The 24,787-nt window shown below is 41.8% G+C and overlaps 2 protein-coding genes across 2 annotated transcripts; both read left to right on the top strand.

Annotated features, from left to right (window-relative positions):
• Positions 1 to 10,581: 10,581 nt before the first annotated feature.
• Positions 10,582 to 19,854, top strand: BT62DRAFT_1012565 (uncharacterized protein; the record flags this gene model as incomplete). The annotated part of the gene is made up of 4 exons (XM_043177947.1): positions 10,582 to 10,597; positions 19,224 to 19,472; positions 19,620 to 19,744; positions 19,801 to 19,854. The coding sequence occupies 4 exons, from the start codon at positions 10,582 to 10,584 to the stop codon at positions 19,852 to 19,854; spliced, it is 444 nt and encodes a 147-aa protein (XP_043034130.1).
• A 2,150-nt stretch (positions 19,855 to 22,004) lies between these two features.
• BT62DRAFT_937889 (uncharacterized protein) lies at positions 22,005 to 23,966 on the top strand (the record flags this gene model as incomplete). The annotated part of the gene is made up of 8 exons (XM_043187423.1): positions 22,005 to 22,015; positions 22,068 to 22,135; positions 22,190 to 22,284; positions 22,388 to 22,441; positions 22,489 to 22,940; positions 22,991 to 23,163; positions 23,213 to 23,578; positions 23,625 to 23,966. 8 exons carry the CDS (start codon positions 22,005 to 22,007, stop codon positions 23,906 to 23,908), a joined length of 1,503 nt encoding a protein of 500 aa, XP_043034129.1. The 3' UTR covers positions 23,909 to 23,966.
• Between the last annotated feature and the right edge of the window lie 821 nt (positions 23,967 to 24,787).

The raw sequence follows: 24,787 nt of genomic DNA, 5'->3' as shown, positions 1-24,787 counted from the left end.
TTCTGCTAGTACAGCCATAGATGCTTGTAATGGTATGACCATTTGCTGATCCAGGAGCACATTGACTACATTATTGACTGATTTTTTCAGAAATGTTATAACTCATACACTGCAGCCTAAGACATCATTATTAATTCAATCTTCTGCATTTTGGTCAGATATGTCACTATTGTTATCTGTATGCTCTCATTATGACAGACCATCAGGTCTCCTGAAATATTCAGTGAGAATATGCACTAATATAAAGTTGAATATTAAGATGGCTGTAATCCAACAGTTAATTGATGTGTTAAGGTGAAGATTCAGGTTGTTCAGCATTTCATAGATATACTTTGTGTCCATCTCCACTACAAAGTGTTTCAAGCCAACCAGATATATGTGGACAGCATGTAGAGCACACCAAAGTTCTTATAGTTCAATCTTCATCTGTGAGTATCTCAATTTCATGTTGAACCAAGCAATTGGTCTAAAACAAGCAATGTGGCAATGCATGTCAATGTTCTCTTGCTGTAGGATGAACCCATATGCAATTTCAGATAAATCCACAGAGAGGATGACATCATGCTGAGAGGTATAGATGGATCATATTGCAGAACAATTAATGACAGTTTCTTTCAAGGTGTCTATAGTCTTCTGTTTGTTATGAGTCTAGGTGAAAGAGGTATCCTGAATAGTGAGCTTGACAAGAGGATAAGTAGTGACAGCAAAATCTCAGATCCAGATGCAGACAGTACCAGCCAGACTTAGAAAGCTGTGAATTTGCTTGATATTATGATACAATAGCTATGACTTTATTTTTCATACCACTATACCTTCAAGCAGATGTCTCTTATAGCTGCAGAGCTGGCTTAGGATGACTAGCTCTGGAATACCAATCCAGAGTTTCTTTGCAGAGACTAAGGCTTCTGCATGCTTCAAATAGTAGAGAACCTGATGTATATCTTATAAGTGGTCTCACACAGACTTCTAAATGTTACTATTCTCAATGTGCCTCTCATAGTTGCCATTAGAGAGTTCATAATGAGTGTAAGATTCTAGAATATTAATGTCATCAATAAAATTGAGTGCAATATCTGTTTCATACTGCAAGATGAAGGTGATATCATGATAAAAAATATTGATGAAGCTTATCTATCCTTATAGTAATATAGTAAGTCTCATGAGACCAAGATGTGTATTAATAGTGGTAATATCATATGAGGAGATATCTAACATATGCTGGTCATAGCCAGATAAGAGGTCAATTTCTATGTATATGCTTTATCCTGCAGCATATTCATAATATTGATTAGAAAGGGGTGGCTGGCCTATTATCTGAATGATATGTCTATTCATTTCATCAGGATTGATGATAATTCTGACCTTTCCATTCTTTTTAGATATGTAGAACTATTATATGTGATAGAAAGAGTCTAAGGGCTTTCAAAGACCTTGGTATACTTTTTTCTTGACTTGCTTCACTACTTGCCAGCAAATTCTCAAGAGTACTGGAATAGATTTATGAGCCCAAAGTTTATACTCTATAAGTGGAATGATTACTAAGCTAACATAGTTATTGCACAGTCACTTGTATTTCTCACTGGTGAACACTATAGCTTCCTTGTTGAGCATCAGTATGTTAATAGCCAATCACTGTTCTTTAGACCATAGAAACTTATTTGACAATATTCTAAGAGACTGCAGATACTCATATGTGAGGCAAAAGGAGAACAAAAAGTTGATTAGAAAGAGAGAACAAAGAGGGTAGTAAGAGCAGAGGATTCTCAGGAAATTGTCATCATATTTTTGCATACTTGAAGAGTACTATAGAGATTGAATTTGCTTTTCTGTTCACACTTTTATATAAGAGACAATAGGCATCTTTATTGAAAGTAAAAGTATCTGATAGTATATGATTGATGAGAGTGTATATATCTGTGAGTGCTGTTTTTGCATTTGAGGTTTGATCAAAGCATGGGACTGAGATCTGTTGTCATTCCTTGGCTATATCATCCACTGACCTGAGTATACTGAGGGACTGTCCTGCTGGCTGCTTGTGCTCTGCTATCTCAATCTCTCAGCACTGAGGTTCCACAGCTGCTGTCTCCTAGATCCTAACAGTGACACCTGTCATAGTTTTCCACTTCTGTAAATAGACTGCATGCTGCCAGAGATGGTTTAGAAGGATGTGGTAGAGGGCTTTTGGGACTATAAATGCATGTACAACTGTAGTGAGTTCTTCAACCTTGATTTTAAGCTATTCTGCACATCTGGAGAGCTCATATCTTAACTCTGCAGCTGTCTCCATTGTCATCTTCTGGTGGTTATTAACATCCAGCCCATGTTTCTCTGCTAAGTCTCTTTGGATGACCACTATTTCTGACCTCTTATCTGGTAGGGCTGATTTTAGGGCTTTTCTGGAAATAGAGATGTTGATAGTGTATAAGAGTGTGGCATATTCAAGCATGAATGGCAGTGGGATAGTTTGAGTAAGAGAGACTATTGTCTGAGTTGATATTTAGATTGTCTTTTCATAAGTTGTAGCTTCTTTCACAAGATCCTTGCTGATAGCATACAGATTGCATACTGACAGTATAACAGGAGTATTCAGAATCTTTTGGTATACTCATAAAATGGCTGTTAAGTTGTCAAGCTGAGATTCATTCTTGTAGGCTGGCTGGTGTTCTTTTGGTAGAAGTGTTTCTTTATGGTTTTTGTTATGATTTTCTATTTCTTTTTCTTTATTTCACTCCTCTTTCTCCTCTATCTAGGCTTAGTCAGAGTGCTTAGACCAGTGCTTGAAGCCATGGGATACTCTTAGTCAGCACTGACCATTGTCTCATGACATGTAGTGATGCTCCAACAGCAAGACAACTATCCTTTTATAAGTAACTATGACACCTTAGGACAATGAGTAACATAGCATAGACACTCACAATTAGTAATACTATATTTATCTAGGAGATAAACAGTATATAAGTAGCATAGTTGATGCTGTATATCTCTAGTCTTGAACTATTCTTTATTCATACCACTTAATCTCAAGTCAACTATTGCATTGACCTTGAGACATAACTCTGCTACACTTAGTGGACTCAACTGTGACTGTATGAACTCAATACAGCAGTTGTTTATCATGTGCTAGTAGTTACATGTCACTTGGACCTAACAATTAGTTCAAGACTTTCATCTTCTCTTTTCTTACACCCATTATGAGTGAGAGAAACTGAATGCCATCCATCAATGTTACAATCACCAATCTCTCAGATGACTTCTTTAAGCTATTAGCTTCCATCATCAGAACACTTCTAGACTTACTCACTATCATTCAACTTTGCTGCAGATATCAGTCAGTCACAGCTTAGATAGTCAGATGCTATCATTTCTTTCAACAGATCCAACAAATCCTATGAAATGTCACTCTCAACCTCCCTCTCTATGATATTTTTCTCTCTGCTAGAACCTCCTTCCAGCCTATGACTGGAGCTGTATCCAAAGCTGGGTCTAGTTGTGCAAATGAAGAGTGTGATATAGAAGAAGAAGAACTCTGACACTTGAATAGACTCCCTTGAACAACTAGCTGACATGATGAGCTTCAAAACACAGGATTCTGAAACCCATAGGTTCTGCTGCATCTCTCTCCAGTTCCAAACTATGAGGACAAGAATCTCTCTGATACCTTCTTTAAGGAGTCACCATCCTCTGACCCTTCTACCACTCCTCATAAGCCTGGCATTAGAGATCATGCTAGAGACTCTATTGATGAAGTTGTAAGACTTGCAGAAAGAGGATCTAGGTATGTCACTCCCTGAGAAAGCCCCATTCTGTTAACCCCTAGCTTTCTCTCCTTGACCCCTAATCACTTTAGAGAAACCAGCTGGCATTACTCCACAAAGATAGAGGTCAAGCAGTGAGAAAGAGAAGGCTATAACCTCTCTGAGGAGGAGCAGGAATGTCTCAAGTGAGAGGCCAACAAGGAGATTGACTGATGAGAGCAGGAAGCCAATGAAGAATATTACAACATGCAGTATTGACACTGAGCCAGAGAAGAGCAAGCAGTGGAGTGAAGCTCCACTGTCTCTGAGCACTATAGATTATATAAAGAAGCAGAAGGAGATATATACTACAAAGAAGAAAGAGGTACATTCCCAGAAACTACTGCTGAAGCAGCCCAGCAAATTGGACTCTGAGAGTGAGGCTCTAACAATGAAGACAATCCCTGGTCTGCCAACTGATAGGCCAATGCTGAAGTTCTCACCACAGAGAAAGTCAGAAATATCAATAACAGATATGAGTCTCTATCCTCCATCTACAAAGAAAGCATCAGAAGTGACAGCTCTCTCTCCTCCAATGTCAGCTCTATCATCAATAGGTATAGAATCTGGATTTCTCCTAGGACCAGAATCTTCAGCCAAGCCCTCCAATAATTCCTATGAGGACATATCACCACTCTCTTCCTCAACCCAGAGTTTTACAATGACTTCTACTGATATAGTGAGGGAATGGAGAGAGAGAGTGTGTGATGAAGAAACCATAAAGCCAGGAGGGCCAAGCCTTCCTGCCCCAGCAGACAGCTTCCTACTTGAACCAGCATCAGAACCTGAACAGATAGAGAGCTTCCCAGCAATGATTCAGGCTCTCAAGCTGCCCAACTATGACCAGCCTGATGCCTTCCTCAAGGAGAGTGAGATGAATGACAAGGATGAGAAGGATAGCAAGGATGAGAAGGACATTCCCACTATGACTGACTCATGAATACAGTATGGAGACAACAATGAGAAAGCATTAAAAGAAGAAATCAAACAAAATCAGCAAGAGGAGTTTGAGAAGATGTATTGAGAAGAGGCAGCTATGTTATGAAAGAATGTAAGCTGGCTCATGACTCTTCTGAGGAAAAAGTATACTATCACAATAAACAATGAAAAAGAACATATTTTACAGTATGCTGCTACTGACTGCACTATCTATATCTATAATAGGACACATCCTGAAGACCAATTAAAGGCCTTGCCACCTTACCAGTACAAGATCCAACCCATGCTAAACATGCTACTAATAACACCACAACATGCTAGGTATGTGGCACCCTCCATCTGAACCATTGGCAACCAACCTTCATAAAGTACCATGGACAGCCAAGAAGCCAGACTATAAACAGACTGACCCTGACCACAGAAACCCTTACAGCCTGTTGGATTCCAAAATCCCTAGGTCAGCAAGAGGAGCTGACTATTCACAGAGACTGGGCAAGCTGCAGCTAGTGAGGCAGAGGATGATTTCAAAGCCATATGACTAGGGTTCACTATAAGAGATAGATGCATTGTATAGAAGGAAGCACATCCTGAAGAAAGCTCTGTCACTGATAATCACTCTCTCCACTCATTTTCAAGACTGTCAACTGAATGAAAGCAACTCTTATTTGATGAATACCCTAACCTGATAGATGCCCTACTCTTAAATACCACCATGCTACAATGCAAACCTGACCCTCTCTGAACACCCTGACCCTTCAAGGGCACATCAGATAACATTGACCAGTTCATAATTGACTGTAAACAGTACTTTGAAGTCTACACTGCCTATCTTAGATCTGATATGAACAAAGTTGCATTTGCTGCCTCTTACTTCAAGAGTAAGATGAAACACTGATAGATTCTCATTGCTCTGACTCTTTGTTCTACCAGTCAACAACATTACTGATACCCATCCTGGTCCATCTTTAAACAGATGGTCAGAGACAAGTTCATAGAATCTGCCATCCAGAAAGTTCACAAAAATAAAATGAAAAAGCTTTATATGGGTGATAAGATTGCCAGCAAATATTTTGATGAGCTGGAATGACTGGGAACACTAGCTGGAGTATGAGAGAGCATTGATGATGATGGATGAATAGTGGAGTACCTCAAAATGGGGATACTCCTGTCCTATATCAGCATGGTTTCAAATATTGGCACTAATATTCTAAGAGGGTACAACATGTGGAAGGCCTGAATCACAGAAATAAATAAAGAAAGGCTGCAACAGAAGGCAGCTAATGCAGGAATCATGATTGAGCAGAAGAAGTCTCATCAAACAGTGAACAGAAAGAATACTGGTGGAAGATCTTTGGCCAAACTCAGCATGGCAATAACTCCCTCTTACATTGCTCAAAAGACTGGGACTGGAACAACCTACATCAGCAGCAGAAAGCTGATAGATATAGACCATCTCAAGAAGGAGGGGAAGTGCTTTAGCTGTGGACAGAAAGGTCATATGTTGAAGGACTGCCTAAAGAAGAAGCAAATATATGAAGACATCTGGACTCAGATAGCAGAACTACAGAGAGAGGCCAAAGGATTAGAGAATCTAGAAACAGAAACCCAGGCTGAGGAGGTAAAAGATGGGGCTGAAAAGTGAGTGATTTCACTTGATTGGCCAAAGAACTTAACAGTGTGTTAACAGTAGCCACAGATCAGACTCATATGCTATCTGTAGATACAACTATTTATGTGCATTTAAATATACTCCAAGTTACCCCTTACACACTGAAAGAGTCACACCAACTAACTCAAATGCCTATAGGCTGAACAAAGGGAGAGGCTCCTGCTGGTTGGTTAAAACCATTCAAAACTGAATGGACCTGACAGACTATAAATGAAGCATGAAGCAATGAAGAAGCTATGGCTTCTCTGTGGAACTGAATCCACAAAGGATGAATCACAGAAGTAGATGAAGCAATGATCAGAGGAATCAAGGAAGCAGGGTGAGAGAAGGTCCTAAAATGGCTGAATAAGCTGCAAGGACCAAAGAAGTTCATCTGATGACAGAAGACATATGAGAGATATCTCACAGCAAAGACACAAATTCAGACCCTCACCAATCAAGCCACCTTCACTATTACTGCTCTAATCAACAGTGAATGCATGGAGAGCTCAATCAATTGAGCTTCTGTCAAGAAGCACCAACTCCCCACAAAGGCCACCACCATCCCAATTCTGGTATATAATGCAGATGGAACCAAAAACCAAGCAGGTTTTATTACAGAGTTTGTCAAACTCCAACTCACCATCAGAGATCATGTGGAAAGGATTGATCTGGTGATCACTGACTTAAGGACAAAGGAGCTGTTCCTCAGCTATGACTGGCTAATTCAACATAACCCCTTTATTAACTGAAAGACCAGTCAAATCACCTTCATTCAATGCTGGTGCAGGAAGACTCTATTTATCCTCCTTAACACTGATCCTGATGATTGTTGAAATAAGAAGATGGAGAACAGGGAGATGATATTAGCTGTAGACATGGACTCAGCACTACATATCCATGCAATGCACTATGCTAATAATCTAGTGGCCAAGGCAAACAAGGGGAAAGAGGCCAAAACATTCAAAGAACTAGTATCTGAGTGAGCACATGACTATTAGAACTTATTTGTGAAGGAAAGCTTTAATGAGCTTCCATCTTCAAAGCTATGGGACCATACTATTGAGCTAGTACCCAATGCTAACACTAATCTGGACTGCAAGACATATTCTCTCAGCCACTTTGAACAGCAGAAACTTGATAAGTTCCTTAAAGAAAACCTTTTGAGCAGATGAATTCACTCTTCTAAATCACCAATAGCTTCTCTCTTTTTCTTCATAAAGAAAAAAGATGAGAAGCTCTGACCTGTCCAAGACTACTGCAAACTTAACAAGATGACCATTAAAAATTGATATCCCCTACTACTTATCTTTGAGTTGATGGACAAGCTTTGACATGCCCAGTATTACATCAAGCTTAACATCTATTGGAGATACAATAACATCAGAATCAAAAAGAGCAATGAATGGAAAGCTGCATTTCACACCAATCAGGAACTATTTGAGCTGACCATCATGTTCTTTGGCCTGACAAACCCACCCACCACCTTCTAGTGGATGATGAATGATATCTTCAAAGATCTCATCACCACTGGAAAGGTAACTATTTACTTAGACAACATCCTGATTATATCTAAGGAGAAGGAGGAACACTAACAGCTCATACACTAAGTCCTCACTCTAATGAGAAAACACAAACTATTCCTCAAGACTGAAAAGTGTGAGTTTGAGATATTAGAGACTGAATATTTGAGGATGATCATCAGCAAGAGAAGTATATGTATGAACTCTATCAAAGTTGCTGAAGCAGTAGAGTGGCTGGAACTGACAAAGAAGAAGAAACTGCAATCATTCCTTGGATTCACCAACTTTTATCACCAATTCATCAAAGATTACAGCAAGATAGTATGGCCAATGATACAACTCACTGGCAATGCTCCCTGGGGTTGGAGCTTATCTCAGCAAACAGCTTTTGATGACTTCAAGCAATGACTAGCAGAGGATATTGTCCTTGCTATACCAACACAGCAAGGAAGGTTCAGGATGGAGGCAGATTCAAGCAAGAGAGCAATAGAGGCTGTACTGTCTCAGAAACAGAAAGAAAGGTGAAGACCAGTCACATTCCTATCTAAGACACTAACCATCACTGAATGGAATTATGAGATTTAAAACAAGGAACTTCTAGTCATCATAATCACTCTGGCAGAGTGGCAACATTATCTGATTGGTGCCATGCAAACATTCAAAGTATGGACAGACCATCAGAACCTGTTGATGTGCTTGATAATGGCTAAGTGACTAAGAGAGGCAAATGAGGAATGAACTCTCAATCACCAAATACAGTTGAGGTCAGTTGTTTTGAGTACAATAGAAGCACTCTTGCAGTCTTAAATAAAGTCAAAGAAACAGTCAATAAAGACAGTTATTCAACTCTATCTTGCTTTCAAAGATGCAATACTTGTGAGAGTAGTTTATAGCAATGTTTAAGTGTAATTAGGACTTAGAATCAATGTCAAATTGTGCTCCAGATCAGCTTAGAATATTTTGAAACCCAATGAACTCCAAAACCCAAATACTAAGTCTATCAAGCACTTAGGCTTGACTAGCTGCACTCTTGGCTGGCTAGTGGTCCTCAAAACCAAAGAACTTGTATTCTGATGCTGAAACCCTTATAGTTTAGAACTCAAATTAATCTGAAACCTAAAATACAGTTATTATTCCAATCCAATCCTCTCTAAGTGACAAAGCAACTTAAATAAATCACTAAGTTGAAGCAGAACTCAAAATCCATTGTCCCAGGGACTAGCTACAGTGGGCTAGAAGGCCTGAATGTGGGGGTGGGTCGCTTGCTTGCTATTTTCCCCCCATTCCCTTCTTTTATACACCAACAACAGGTACTGAATCTATAAATAAAGCATTCAAAATAATATTTCTCCTGTTTAAAGCAGAATCACACCATTATTCCAGAATGGCAGCACTTCTGGACTCCTCTAGGCTTGCCCAGACATGCCTGGCCACCAAACAGCTTTATTTTAACCCTACAGTGCCTGTGGGTACCTAACTCCTTTCTGTCTACTCAAAGTTTTAATCCTCTGAGTTATTCTTAGTAGCTCAATCGATCAGGCCTGGTCAGACCCAGTCAACCAGTCCTATCCACTCTATACCTCTCAATTCTAAGTCCTTTAGGTCACCTGATACCTAGGAAATTTGAACTTAGGCATTTGAGTCAAAACTCATAGTGCTAGCCACAGATCATTGGGTCTCTCTTCTTACTGCTTCTGGATGATGCTATCTCTACTCAATACTCCACAACTGGCTATGGTATTATACCCTTAGCTGTCTTAGAATATACTTGTCTTAGTGGCATGTAGAATTGGTTCCATTTGAGGTACCATTTCTAAGTCCACTTAATATTTTCCAAGGTGTGGTGCTGAACTTTTCTAAGTTCAAATCTAACTTAGGATTATTATCCTTAGGCCATGTTATTTTTACAAAGTCCAATTTGGACTTAGTATTAGTGACTAGCATGACTATCAGCTTGGAGCCTCAGCCATAGTCCTCTACTGGCTAATGATCCTCAGTTACTAGCATATTCTAGTGTGTTATGCAGAATTTGCAAATTATAGGGCTGGACATGTAGCCTGCATATCAACAGGTCATAGACTTCCAGGATGGCCATACTGGGGCTGCATGCTGGGTTTGGCATTGTCAGGTCTGGGTTAAGGAGTAGGCTGCCACTTAGGCTGTCTCTGCTGCTCTTTGGCTTCTGCTCATGCTGTTGCTGCCACTATTGCTCTGTGATACCAACAGAAGTTTCAGTAAAACTGTGGGTTGAAAAAGAGGGCAGCAAAGTTCCTGTTGAGAAACCTCTGAATGTCACCTGTGGAGTTGATACTCTCATTGTCTCCCCCAATGGTTCCTTGGTCTGCTGAAATCCTATCTCTCTGAATGAGGATATCATCAGTTTCTGCAATGGTATCAGTCCCATAAGATAGCAGGCAGTCATTGTCAAAGTCAGATGATACCCTCTGGTGGACCTCATCTGCAGGGATAACTCTCTCAGCAGGTTCTGTCCAGGGATTGGGCTCAGTGGTGAGAGTGGTAGATTCCCAAAATAGAGAGTCAGGTACACTGTTAGTGGTGGTACCAATGAGCATACTGGTTCTGTTACTCTCATTGTTTCTTCTTCACTCTTCTGCTGCTCATGCTCAGAGATACTGCTCAAAGAGGGCATTCTCTCTCATGATCTCACTGTCAATCCATGCCTGCTCCTGAAGGTACTCAGAAATGTTATTGGTACATTGAATTTGGTTCTCTCAAAAGAGAACTGGATCAGCATTTGGGGCTGGTTATGTTGTTCTTGGTACCTCTCATATGCTCTCTGTTCAGCTAGTATTACCACTAACTGTGCAGCACTCCAACTGGTCAGCTTTTCTGGCAGCAGCTTGCCAATACTGGTGCTTGCTGCTGTCATCATTGAAATAGAGATCATTATTGACCTCTGTTCTATAGTCAGTGCTCCTACTTCATACTGACATAGTATATTGAGACCTAGAGCCTCTGGTATTTCTGGCCCCTCAAGCCACCCATGTGGCATCAAGGGAGTCTCTGGCATGGTGGCCAATGCCTCCTCCAGAAATAGGGGTTATTGTCCTTGTTGCTGCAATACTGTGCTTGAGGGACAGGATGGAGGTGTTGGGTCTAGGTCATCAAAACCCTGTAGCCCAAGGGTTTCCAGTGTCTCAGATGACTGCTGACAGAGATTGCAGAGAGTATGTGTGCTGCTGCTGCTGCTCCTCTTCTCTAGAACACTCTTCAGCTGAGCTCTCAGAGACAGCTTCAGATGGGACTCCTTTCTCAGGTCAGAAAGACTGTTAGGTTGTTGAGGGTCAGGCAGAGGCAGAGATGTTGTGAAGAGGGAGGTCTGATGTGACATTTCATAGGATTATGTGGATCCATTGAAACTCTTAGTAATGATGGATAGCCCAGATGGTTATTGATTAGTGCCTACAGCACAACTGTATGATCACCAATAAACCAATCAGTGTTCCAATGATAGAAGCCAAGAGTTCAAAGAACTCATAAGTGAAATTTGAGTCAGATGGATTAAGTGCAGGGGGCATTCAGTTTCTCAGCACAATTGGGCTTGAGAAAGGAAAGCTAGAAGCTTCAAGCTAATTGTTAAGCTTAAATTCCACATGACCAATAACACATGATAAACTGATAGAACCTCATACTTCAGATTATACTATCAGAGTTCACTGATGTGTTATTGGCATTGTGTAGTCAAGGCAGTTACAAGTCACTCAAGATAAGATGGTGGAGAATAAACTTTAGCTTGAAGCTGGGGTATTACAGCAAAAGCTATGCTACTTAAATACTAAATCCTTATCATTCTAAGAATATAACTATCTAATTGTCCTGGCTGCATGCTGTGCAGTGTATTGTCCAGTGTCACTAAGATACCTACAAAAAGTATTGTCTTGCTGTTATGCTGTTACTGCTGTTACTGCTGCACAAAGATAAGAGAGGCTTCTCTGTCTTTGTGCTGCTGCATGACTTCACAGCAGCAACTAGAATCAGAGTGGTGCTGATGACTAAGCATTCCCACAATCCTAAGCATCTGGTCTAGGTGCTCTGACTAAGCAGAAATAGGAGTCAATCTCAAATAAATCAAGGAAAAAGAAAAGAAAATAGGAAAAATCATAATAGAAATAACAATAAGCAGAGTGCATGTTCTAGTGATAGACTAATACTAGAGGGATTAGACTGCATGTGAGACCCCAGCACTTGGCCTTAAACACACTAATATCATTACAACAAGATATGCTAAAAATAAAAAGAATACAATCAAAATATGATCAGCAATTCTGATCACATTGATTAAAGATGCACATCTATTGATATGCTGATGGGACATGTCTTAGAACAGAGAACTGAGACTCAAAGAAAGATATCTGAATAACTGGATGTTGAACAGAGAAATGGAATGATGACAACAAAGTAATAGATAGAGAAATACTACTAAAGAATGAATAGTGTGCATAATGCTTAGAGACTTGCATGCATAATTATAGTGCCTTTGCATGCATAGCACTGCAATGGACTCTGCATTATACTGAGATATAACACATACCTATTAGGTGAATTAATTGATGTGTGCTAAACCAGAAGTGGCACATATTGTGAGTCAGATAGAATGTCTGAACACTGAAAAAGAGAACATCATCATTATAGCTGACTTCAGACATGAGAGATAACTCTGGAGGGCCTGAAACAGTTCTCCAATATCAGAATACTTTACCAGAGAAATAAGAAAGCAAGCAGACCTGGCTAGACCAGCTAGCCAATGTCAGATCATGAGGAAACAGTAGGCATAGTCCTGACCCAGAACAGAATAAGCATGTCAACTGTGATATATGCATGAATAATACCTATGGGATCTAGAACAGAGTCCTGCATATTGAAGATATTATAGTAGGATTGTATTAGTAAGTACCATAGTAGAGTATTTAAATGCTGTGTTGTATGAGTAGAATACAAGTTTCCAACTCTCTACAGTTGCAGTGTATTGAGCACAGAAAGTCTTGCACCCTATCTCTGAGTTTGTGTTTGAAACTTCAGATGAGAGAATAGACTTATTATTGATATCATTAAGAGAGATCTGAGAACTGTGCAAGGCATCAAAGCTTGTGCAGAACTCTAGTTCAATTTGATAAGAGGTTTTGGATTGCACTTTAGCCTGAGAATAAGAGAGCAGTGTCTGAAGGGCATCATCTTGATTTTTTGAGGTATTTGTGACATGCAGCACTACAGATGACAGAGGTTCAAATCCTTTGGCTTGATTAGTGTATGCTTTTTGGTTATTTCTGCAGAATGACAGAGGTTCAAACCATTTGGCCTGTGAACAGGGTTATTTGTAATATTTCCACAGATCAGCAGAGGTTCAAACCCTTTGAGTCTGTCAGATGGTGTTTTATTGTGTTTTGTGTCTCTGGGTCACATATGTTTGAATCCTGTGGGTCTATGATCAGTGTGAAAGCTTGTGTACAGAGATCTGAGCTCTTTGGCACTTGTGGACATGTTTGTGATTAGTTTTTGCTTAGAGTGCAAAGCTTTGAGTCATGTATTGTGTGTGTTAGAGATTTTGATTTGATCTGAGCTGTGCTTGGAACCTTTTTGAGAGTTGTGGGATTGTTTCAACATATTGTATTGAGCTGCAGTATCTTTGCCTTGAGGCCTAGCAACATCTGTTGCCATCTCTTGTTTTGAGTGAAAAGCTTTGAGACTTAGAGAGATCTAGGACTGTTATACACATGCTATTCATGCACAGTGGATTCATTGGAGAAGACAATTATATTTGCTGTTACTACTCTTATCACATTATAATCCTCCCATGAACTAAGAGTATTGTGTGTGTGTTAGTGTAGGTGTGATCAGTGGATAGCACTCTGCTGTATCTGTTTTCACCTTGCACATGCACAGAATCTCTTCAATGGATTGGCCAGGGGTGAGAGAGAAAGTGTACCAGTGGAGAATAAGACCAGGAGTTTATTGCAGGCATAGATATGACTACAACTAAGCCAGTGTAGATGACATATACAATGATCAGGTTTTTCAATATGATGACTATGAATTTGGACTGACAAAGAGAATGACAACTTAATTTGGACATTGCAGTGATGCAGCTCTGTGTGCTATTGAAGTCTATCACTAACATTGAGCTGAAGCTGGCAAGAAATGCTGTAGATGATCATGTTTTTGCTATTTGGATCAGGATTCTATTACTGTTGAACCTGTGCCAGATAGGATTATCATGGGTGCCAAGGATACTTGACATACTATTCCTACTTTACTTATTCTGGCTGTAGCTGGTTAAAATCTGATTCTCTGCATATTGTATATTTCAGAACAAGCAGTCTGAAATGTGTTTATAATTTCTGGAACCCAGTGCATTGAGTGGCTTCAGCTGATTTAGAGGATCCTGCAGTGCAAGTGAAATAATGTTTCAAGCAAATTGAACATAGAAAAAAGTATTATAAATTGTGTGCATGCTCCACCTTTGGATTATCTGGTTTTTCTTTATTTCTGTTAGCAATAGAGAACCTGAGAATGATGTTGGACAGAGCAAACTCTACAGTATAAAATATGCACCACTATTTCTGATCCTGACATTGGCTCTCCTGACAAGAAGAGTATCCCCCTTCATATCATATCTGAATATAAACAGCTGGCTTTAACTATGGTAACCTCTATCTTGATAGTCCTTGATTTAGGTCCAGATTCTATTCTTGTTAAACATATGCCAGATAGGATTGTCAGTCAGAATGAACTTTAGTGACTGATATAATGATAGTGAAGTTTGGAATCTGTATGTCTTTTCATTGCAATCTATATTGTATATCACTGCACTCTGAAAACATGGTCTCATTGAGAGAGATGCATGATTCTGTAGACATGATGCATAACTAAACTGGATGATATGTCATTCCATGAATCATGGGTGATCTGGCATCACACATTTTCCTCACCATTGGAAAAACATGAGACAAAGGCTAGATACAGGAACAACAGATCCTACAAGGCATCCTGACTGAAGATTGCATCACATCAAGATTGGAACCCTTGTATCCCACTGAATGGCTTAGAGGTCTGTCAGCATGATGTATGAATTACTTTGAAGTGAACTCACCTTATATGCCTAGTCATCTCTGCACTAAATATCTGGCTTGAGGCACCACTGCAGTACTTTCTCTCTTGCATCTTCCCAATCCATACCTGGAACCCTCTCAAACATCTATCTGCAGTAATCTCTAGGCTGGTTCTTTACATATTCATTTCATGATAGCAGAGAATGATATATTGCCAGTGGCATCTCCTTTCTTCTCCACATTCCATGATCTTTACTCATAAGCATCCTAGGCATAAAACACCTATCTTGAGTGTCTGCAACTGAATCCTCTCACTCCTGATCACTCATCTCTGTTTTTCTTGTCAAGAATCATACAAAGTCAACAAGGACTGTGGATCTGTCTGAGTCCTGCAGAAGAATATTGTTGATGTATATATTGCTGTGCATCATGTATTTCTCTGCTTTTATCATGCAGAAGGCATCCATAATATGGTCAGGAATCACTTCTGCCTCTGGTTGAGGGATATCAACACCAGGTTTGAGTGAGCCCATGCTCACACCTTGGATGTACTTGATGATGGTGCTGAAAACATAATCCATAATTGGATGAAGAGGCTGAGAGGAAGAAATAGGAAGATAAATAAGACTGTAGAAGGTTCTTCCACTCTCAAAGTCCAAGTCTCTATCTCCCACATTCAGTCCTCCCAGTCTCTGGTGTGGGAATATGCCAGAGTCTTCCAATCATTGACTAGTTTGAACCAGTTGGTGATTGTTCTGAGTTGTATGTTCCACATGGCTGCTTGTAGATGCTCTTCTCAAGCTGGCATCTATGGGAGTTTGCCATTCTTCATATTGAGCCTGTGATGATGGCCCAGTCTGCCATCATTTAGCTTTAGTAGAAATTATTTGTTGTCAGAAACCTGCTGAATGAAAAGGACAGAGAATATGAAAGACTCCAGCTATTTGATGATTTTAGTAACCAGAGGTTGAAATATTGTGGAGTCTTGTTCTTGGAACTGCAGATGAATCTTTGACCCAGAGAGATACAAGTTGTTGCCACTAACATAGATTATGAGAAAGTCATAATAAATTTTCTATTGTTGACATACCTTTGTGCTGAGTAAAGCTGCCTTGCCACTGCTGACAATGTCAACTACTGCTGGTCATGGGTCAGTGAGCTCATAAGTGGGCTACTTATGAAAAATGGCTTTGAGAATACAGAAGATGATTAGACTAAGGCCTAGAGTCATTCATATTTTTATGCAAGTGGTTAGCCTATGATAGAATAGTGTTAAAGCACAAGAAAAGTATGATGCAATCAACTACCAGTCTCATTCAGACAAGGACTCTGGCCCTTCACAAGCATCAATCAGCTGGCAGCCAGAGACACACCAGTTTGCTTATTGAAGTGTCATAGTCAACTGACAATGATCTGAACAACCAAAATATCCTCATTTGGAATCAACTTCTAAGGAGGAAGGGGTCAGGCTAGAAGGGCAATAATACAGCTCAAGATTTTGTTGAGTAACAACCTTCAGAGCTTCTGATCTTGGTGTTGGTGATCATTTTAATATCAGAAATATCACTTAGTGAAAGAATCATTTCTATAGTCAAACATAGTGAATCACAAGATTGGTTATTGACACAAGTGAGACATCCACACTTCACAGAGCACATAGCTGTTGCTTTAGCAAAAGCATTTCATTGTCTGGCATGTATTTCTGGGAATACAAGAGGGATAAAGTTCTGATAGAGCTTTCTGATTAATTGCAGTCATACAAATGCCTGCAACAAACACCTGGCTTGATACACCATTGATATACTTTCTCTCTTGCACCTTTCCAGTTCATGTTTAACACTCTGTCAAACATCATTCTATAAAAGTCCTCAGGCATACTTTCCACATATCTGTTGAATATCAGAGGCTTCTCATAGTGCCAGTCCAATACATTCCTCTTCTAGTGCCCATCCTCAGGATCCATTAGAAGCCTCCTCATATAGCATGTATCTGGATCCCCATAAACAATGTTCTCCCACTCCTCATTACAATATTCAGAATTCCAAATATTTGCTAGTCCAAAGTCAATGATAGAAGGAGACTGATCATCATCCTGCAGAATGACATTTCTAGTGTGAATATCATTATAGAGCAGACAGTTCTCTCTGCCTGGATGGCAGAAAACCCTTCCATCACTCTGCTGGAAATCCTCTCTGCTTCTTACTCACTATTTGATGGATCTCTCTCAGACCTAACTCCATCACCATCACCACCACCTTCAACAGACCTAGGCAAATATGAATATAAAATATGTGATAATAGCTTATATAATCCTGATTCTAGTTATAGTCATGAAATGCACTGAAATGTCAACAATGATGATTATGCAAGAGATGCAGAGGATCAAGCACACACAGCCTTTATGGAAGATAAAACTATTCTTGAAGGTATAGCTTTCTCCAGCCAGACAATAGACTATTTGACAATGGATGAAGGACTGGAAGTTGCATTTAAGAGCATGACAGAAGTAGCTTATAAGGCATCCACACATGATAGTGAATCTAGATCCTTCCATGAAGCTATGAAACATTCTCCAGAGGAAGCTGCAAGTTGGTATGAAGCTGCTATGCAAGAGATACAGGCACTCATTGAAAATAGTGTCTTTGAATTGGTGAAATGCCCTTCAGATTAAAAGGCAGTTGAGAGTTGCTGGGTATTCAAAGTGAAATGCAATGCTGATGGATCAATTGAGTGCTATAAAGCAAGACTTGTTGCAAAGGGATACTCACAATGACCTGGCTTTGATTACACTGAAACCTTCTCTCCAGTGCCAAAATAGGCTGCTCTATGAGCTGTCCTGGCACTTGGTGCCCTCAAGAATTTAGAGCTATAGAATGTCAATATCTCATCAGCATTTCTCATTGATGAGCTGACAGAAGAGGTGTATATAGAGCAGCCAGAAGATTTTGAGGAGAAAGGAAAGGAAAGGATCTGATGCCTCTTCAAGTCTCTAATGGACTAAAGCAGGCTGAGAGAGAATGGCACAAAAAGCTACATGCAACATTGACCAATGCCATGGGTTTTGAACAGGTAAAATGCAAGCATAGTGTCTGAGTTTACAAGAGGGACAGTAAACATATCATCATTCCAGTCTTCATTGATGACATGACCATTGCCACAAAGACACCAGATGATATTGCAAAGGTCATCAATGATCTCAAGAAGCACTTCAAGCTTCAAGACTTGGGTCCAACATCTTACCTCCTTAGTGTCAGGATCAAGTGTGACTGAGCCAACTGAACACACACACTCTCTCAGCACCAATACATCTTAGATATTCTGCAACATGCAGGAATAGCTGACTGCAACCCTGTTCTGACATCTTTGGATCCAAACATAAAACTTATAGCAGTTCAGTCTCCCAAAACACTAGAGGAATACAAGACAATGCAGACAATCCCATATCTGAATGTGCTCAGCTCTGTGGCCTACCTTGCTATTGCTACCAGGCTCAATGTTGCCTACCCTGTGAGCATACTCTCATGATTCAGCAAAAACCCTGGCACAGCCCACTGGGAAGCTCTCAAATGGCTTTTACACTATCTGAAGGGCACAGTTGACTATTGCATTGTCTACTCTCCCAACTCTGAGTCAGATTCATCAGTCTTTGACTTCAAGACTTATTGTGATGCAGATCATGAGGGTGACAAAGATAGTGGGTGTTCCACAAGTGGCTTCATTGTCAAAATGGGTACTGGAGCTATTAGCTGGATGAGTCATCTTCAGGCATTTGTGACACTCTCAACAACAGAGGCAGAATATGTTTCAGCTGTATCTGCCAGTCAGAAAATCCTTTGGCTTTGCAACTTGTTCACAGAGTTTGGCTATTCATTCACCAATGCCTCAGTCCTCTATATCAACAATGAGTCTGCTCTGTCAGTTGCTTGAAACCCTGAACATCATGGCCAGGTTAAACACCTTGACCTTCAATTCTATTGGCTGCATGATGAAGTTGAGAAGGGGTACATCCATGTGGTCCACTTACAAACTGACAATATGCCAGCTGATGCCTTGATAAAGGGATTGGAAAGAGAGAAGCTCAGACACATGATTACCTTACTTGGACTTGTCTCAATACCTCCGTAGACATGTTTGGTTGATGGGGAGTGTTGAAGTAGCACACCCTCCATGTCACTCTTACCTTACATAATCATAGCTACCAATACTGGAGATCGAAAGTCAACGCTTACCAGCTTTTGACCTTCGACTCCAGACCTGGCTTTCCTCGCTGCGCTACGCAACCTGCTCTCAGCAATTGAAGCCCTTCTGATCGCTTACACTCACAAACCCTCTGCAATCTTCTCTTCTCCGCTGCGCGGTCGAAGGCATCTTGCTTTTCTCACCACATATGTCTTTGGACTCTGTCTGGGGAGGATGAATGACTGGCTTGCCAAAAGGCTTGGTACTGGCCAAATCAGCACCTTGGTAGGTGAGAAATTTGATACGAGCGGGACGAGCGAAGGTGCGGAGGGACGGTTGGTCTTTCTAGATGAACCAGTGTTGGTGAAAGAGCTGGTGGATAGGGTGAAATGACATCTTGGCCTATCGCAGGGTGAAAAATCTTTCTGTTACTTGGTTGCCGTTCTCGTTGGCTGATGTATGCGCTCAGTTCAAGTAGCATATCCCTCCGCCATACTAAGCGACATTCGTACGGTGGCGATATGCGCTGGGTTAGGAGGATCTATGCTTGTTGGACGCGATGCGGATGTTTATTTCACTGGGGAGATGTCGCATGTTTGTCTTTCTTTCATATTCTGGTTACTACCAGCGTACTGACGCGTCGACGACAGCATGAAGTCTTCACATTAGTCTCTGCTGGGAAGCATGTCATTTTGTGTGAATGACCCCGATACAAGTGATAGAGACGCGACTACAACAGGGTATCGAGCTTTCCTCAATGACAGCCCACCAGCCTGTCATCAATAAACTGCCCATTCACATCGTCATGGCACGAATACGGACATACGTGACTAAGATGAATGGGAACGAGACTAGATAAGGTCTGCTTACAGCTCTAATGGGCCGCAGGGATCCAGTCAGAAAGAATCGCCTACTTCGACGCTTTGATGTTCTGATCTACTCTTGGATCCGGTGTTTCTGTACGAGGTCTTACGGTATTATTGCATAGCCTCTAGAACCGAGAATCAGCGGGCACTTGCTTAGAATATTGTCCGTGTTGAGCGAGATGATGCCTGGCGAGACGAGTGCCGGCTGCTGGATGGGCTAGGATGGCCGTTTCGATGCCAAAATGAAGAATGAACAAGACCGAATGATTTTCGAGAAACTTGGAAGCACAGCTAAGTAACAGGCGAGCCGAGGCTTACAGAAAAATTCGATCACGTATTAGTTGGATGACGGAAAGGAGAATGCCTATCTATGAGACTCAAATAGACCAAGTCCGAGGATAATGTGGTGTCGTCGAGAAGCAGTAGGTATGGATTTAAGTCATGCGATGTTGGGTGCTTATTCTTCTGGCGCAGGCCCACCCAAAAAAACCGGTAGACGAGACCGCCTTACTTGCACCCAACGGCATCAGCATCGCCATGTTCCTGTGCAAGGATAAGACTTTTACCATTCTCACAACAACTCCAATCATGTAATCCTGTAACACTTATTGGTTCTGCAATGGTATATAAAGGTGTGTATGCTGACATGGCAAGTAGCACTCATCTGCACGCTTTCTCATTCCATCACCATGTCTGGTATCGATGCATGTATCAAGGTCGCACAGTTGACCGCTGCAGCAGGCGAAATGGCTCCGTTTCCCTTTGTCACAGGAGCTGCCGAATGTGTGGTTCTCGTACTCGAGTCCATCAAGGTATACCGTCATTTTTTTCCCTAGTGTACATGTTAACGAGATCTGCAGGGCGTCTCGAAGAATAAGAAAGATATGCAAGAATTGGCTGAAAGTATCATCGCCATACTGGTTGATATAAGGGATACCATCATCGAACATGGTCCGACTAGTGCCACGCGTTTTCAGACGATCTGCGTCGAGTATCAGACGTGAGTTGACCCACATGATCTATCTGTACTTTTCACGCAATCTATGCGCAGGCGTATGACTGATCTTCTTTCCGAGCTGAACAGCAAATGCAGGTTTCCACAGGGAATCTGGAAATACTTGAGAGCCACGAAGGTCTCGGATGATATCAACGATTTACAGCAGCGAGTACGGGCGATTCAGAAGTCCTTCCTGGTGGGTGGCTTGCTATCATTACTATAGTCCACTTCTGAACTGGCAGCAGGTCCGTACGGCGACCATGACACAACTAGCCGTCTCCGATGTTCAGGATCAAGTTGCCGCAGGATTCAGCACTCTGACTGGTTCCGTTGAGGCGTCGGAGAGGCAAATCACATCAACCATCAAGGAAAATATCGACGAGATACGCATCTTGGGTGCTCGGCAGAGCGAAAACATGGAAAATCTTTCGACAAGATTACTACAGGCTTCTCATCAACGGGGTCTTTATAAGGGGCTGGTATGCAACTTCCAATCATTCCGCCTTTGTTATTTCTGTTGAAGTAGCACACCCTCCATGTCGCTCTTACCTTACATAATCGTAGCTACCAATACTGGAGATCGAAAGTCAACGCTTACTAGCTTTTGACTTTCGACTCCAGGTATGTATCACATACCGTTTATAACCACTAGCTTTTGACTTTCGACTCCAGACCTGGCATTCTCCGCTGCGCTACGCAACCTGCTCTCAACAATTTCAACCTTTGTAGATCTGGGATTTCATTCCAGGCGACATCCGCATAATCAAGCCAGCAACTCGTTCATTAGGAAGCTATTGTACAACTCGTACTGTTACATACAAGGACAGCTATGGCACCGTCGAGAACAGCGATACATGGAAGATCATTCGCGAATACCAAGCTCTTGGTGATAACGGAGAGGATGCGATGAAAGTGAGTGCATAACACCATATGTCATCGGCAAAGTCCACATGCCTTTATCTAGCAACTTGATAAAGCCCTCGACATCTTCATGAAACTAAAGTTCGGCTCTCCATATCTGTGTAGCTGGCTAAAAACCCATGTTGTAAAGGAGACACCCAAACGTTGCCCAGATCTTTGGTGTATGCAGGTCACCTAATCTTCCGGTGATCATATTCCATGGTGAGAGTGCTGTTGTTTCCGTTTTCTTCCGCTGCAGCTAACTCCCACGGGTAGGCACAACAAGAGTCCCTTTTAGCCATTATCAACGTAACTTGACTGCGAAGCGGTTCCTACCATTCTATTATGAGTTGGTAAAGTGTATTCTCTGTGTTCTGAGTAAAGCAGCTGACCTCCGGGTGCCTGTAGATTCAAGATCTACGGGTATGTCTGGCAAGAGTTCCATGGGCTACAGTTCAAGAACTATTCTTACAGTCGGTCTTGAAATTTTGGCCACGTTCTCTCTCGCGTACGTGCACCACATATCTCGTCAGTAGTTTCGTGAATGATTTTCCTGTGTACTAAACGTTTTGAAGGATGAGAATGCACTCTATGTCAATGAGTATGACAAAATTGTATTTGGAGACCTACATTATAGCTATTACGATCTCAACTTGTTCTATTTGTCTTTAACCGGAGCCAGAATGTTGCACCTCCTCTTTGCTTACAATGTACGCGGCTTGATCGAACAGAGTCGAATCGGGAGATGGATGTGGCGAAGCGGAGGTTTACGAGATCATTATGAAGCTATTGAGTTTCTTTATATGCGAGGTTGCTCGGACGAGAAGCAGTTGGACGAGGAGCACCCCTATGCGCAGGGCAGTGTAGTAACCGATCCTTCGTATCATGTGAAGGAACTCTTGGGACCAGATTCACCCCGAGCCCAGGAAACTTTAGTTGGGAGATTGTGGCCTTCGCCGCTTGACTGGAAGTGGGAGGTACACTTGCTAGGAGTGGAAAGCGAACAGGGTTTTTTATCATTGGACAAGTTCGTCGTTCAGTTGAGTTTTTTCGATCTTACTGATTGTTGACTACCAGCGGGTCGGTCACGATGTCCATTGAGCCTTCATCGTTCCATGACCTTTGCGTTACTATCTGCGTGCGTTCGGGGGCTGAGATTATGCAATCGTGGATCGCACAGGCTTCCAAGATGTATTCATATCTTCGCTCCATGGGCTATGGAGACGATGTTGGCTTAGATATTATAGATGGTGGGCATCTGGTTCCGTGAAACAACTGCTGACTGGTGTACATATGTAGGTACGATCTTCACCGTTTATCCAAAGGACAGGGACAGCCCTTGTCACCTCTGCAATCTGACGAACGATCATCACGCGCTCTCCTTGTCGATAACTGCCCCCATTATCGATTATAAGACCAACATGATTAAATCCTTCCCCATCATCTCTTGTCTCCGAGCCTGCGGCATGGATTCGGTTGAGGCAGATGTTCCTCTCCGGGTTCGCAGGTGCTTTTCACGATGCCCATTTCAGTTGCATAAAACGGTGGTTTTGACCATACCCGAGTTGAATGCCGAGTACGGATTCGACCCCGGGCGCGAAGGTGCTGATGTATGCGAGCATTTTGGGTGGCCACTCCTTCAGATCCTTGACCCTTCCACGGGAGGTGGGTAGTTCTTTCTGCGCAGCGGGTATCTTGCTAAGGAACACAGAATGGACGCCAAATGGGGCCGCATCCCAGTCCTCCGGGCCTGCGCCAGTCGTATCGGACAATACGCCAGATCAGATGTTGAATGAAGAGCCCGACTCTATACCGTGCGGTACGGACGTGGCCATGGGAAACATCAAGGAAGCGCAAGCTGGCGAGACTCCGACCAAGACAGAGATCGTTCCCGTTGTGCAGCATGATATCAGTACACGGTTGCTCATCGTCATATTCATCGCTATTGGCATTCAAGTTGTTCTAACTCTGTCATCCTTTCATAACTCCTTGTAGATATAGATCTGATAATTCGTCATATAGTCTTTTGGCTTCAGTAGAACTTTATAACTTGCATTTCTCATATACAATTTTAGAGGTTGCGGCTTATATCTTCCCACGTCAAAGATTCATCTGCAGTTCCATGATCAAGCCTCTGCGACGCTTCGACCTCTAATTGCTAAAAGTTGTCAAACGCATAGAGCCTTTCGTTGTTCTTCTGGTTCAGCAGGTTTCTGACAGCAAAAAAGTCACACTAAAACTAAATGACGTAACTGCATCTACAGCCTCAACATGGATGATGAGGAGCTCTCGTGGACGTCAGCTCATGAAGAGCGTCTACGAGCAGCCGTGCAGGATATACAACTAGGAACGGTCCGACCTAGTTGGTTCGAGCTGGTCAAGGATTCAACGAAACCCGGCGCAACTCAGTCTTAGTGACTGGGAGGACTGGATGTGGGAAATCGGCTTCCCACCTCCCTCCGCACCTCCCCCTCTCCCCGAGTATGTTCCCTGCACACCCTCAGGCTCGTTCTCTTTTCGCTCTGCCTGCCTGCTGACTTCCAATCTGATTACACTATGCAGCCGCGTATACAACAGTCATGTTGTATGGGATTTTGCTACCTGAGTGAAGCCCGGTTCAGCTAACACGAACGAACAGAAACAAGGGGAAATCCTTACCTAGTACAATGTCCTATTGCTTAGCCATGCCTGGTCGTAGATTCGCCGTCAGCATGAAATAAGGAGCTGAGATGGGCACCTTGCCTTGTCGTCTCTCATGGTTCTTTCAAGGAACCCTATACAAGCTTGAGCTGGTTGTAGAAAAGAACAGAAATCAAGCACACGTACCATGGTGGCATGGCATACTCAGTAGCTCCCCAAACATCGATACTCGAC

Source organism: Guyanagaster necrorhizus (assembly GCF_019112545.1).
Source record: "Guyanagaster necrorhizus MCA 3950 unplaced genomic scaffold BT62scaffold_47, whole genome shotgun sequence".
In the NCBI taxonomy this organism is placed as follows: Eukaryota; Fungi; Basidiomycota; class Agaricomycetes; order Agaricales; family Physalacriaceae; genus Guyanagaster; species Guyanagaster necrorhizus.
Note: the sequence above shows the minus strand (reverse complement) of the source record. Positions and strands in the feature narration are given on the sequence as shown.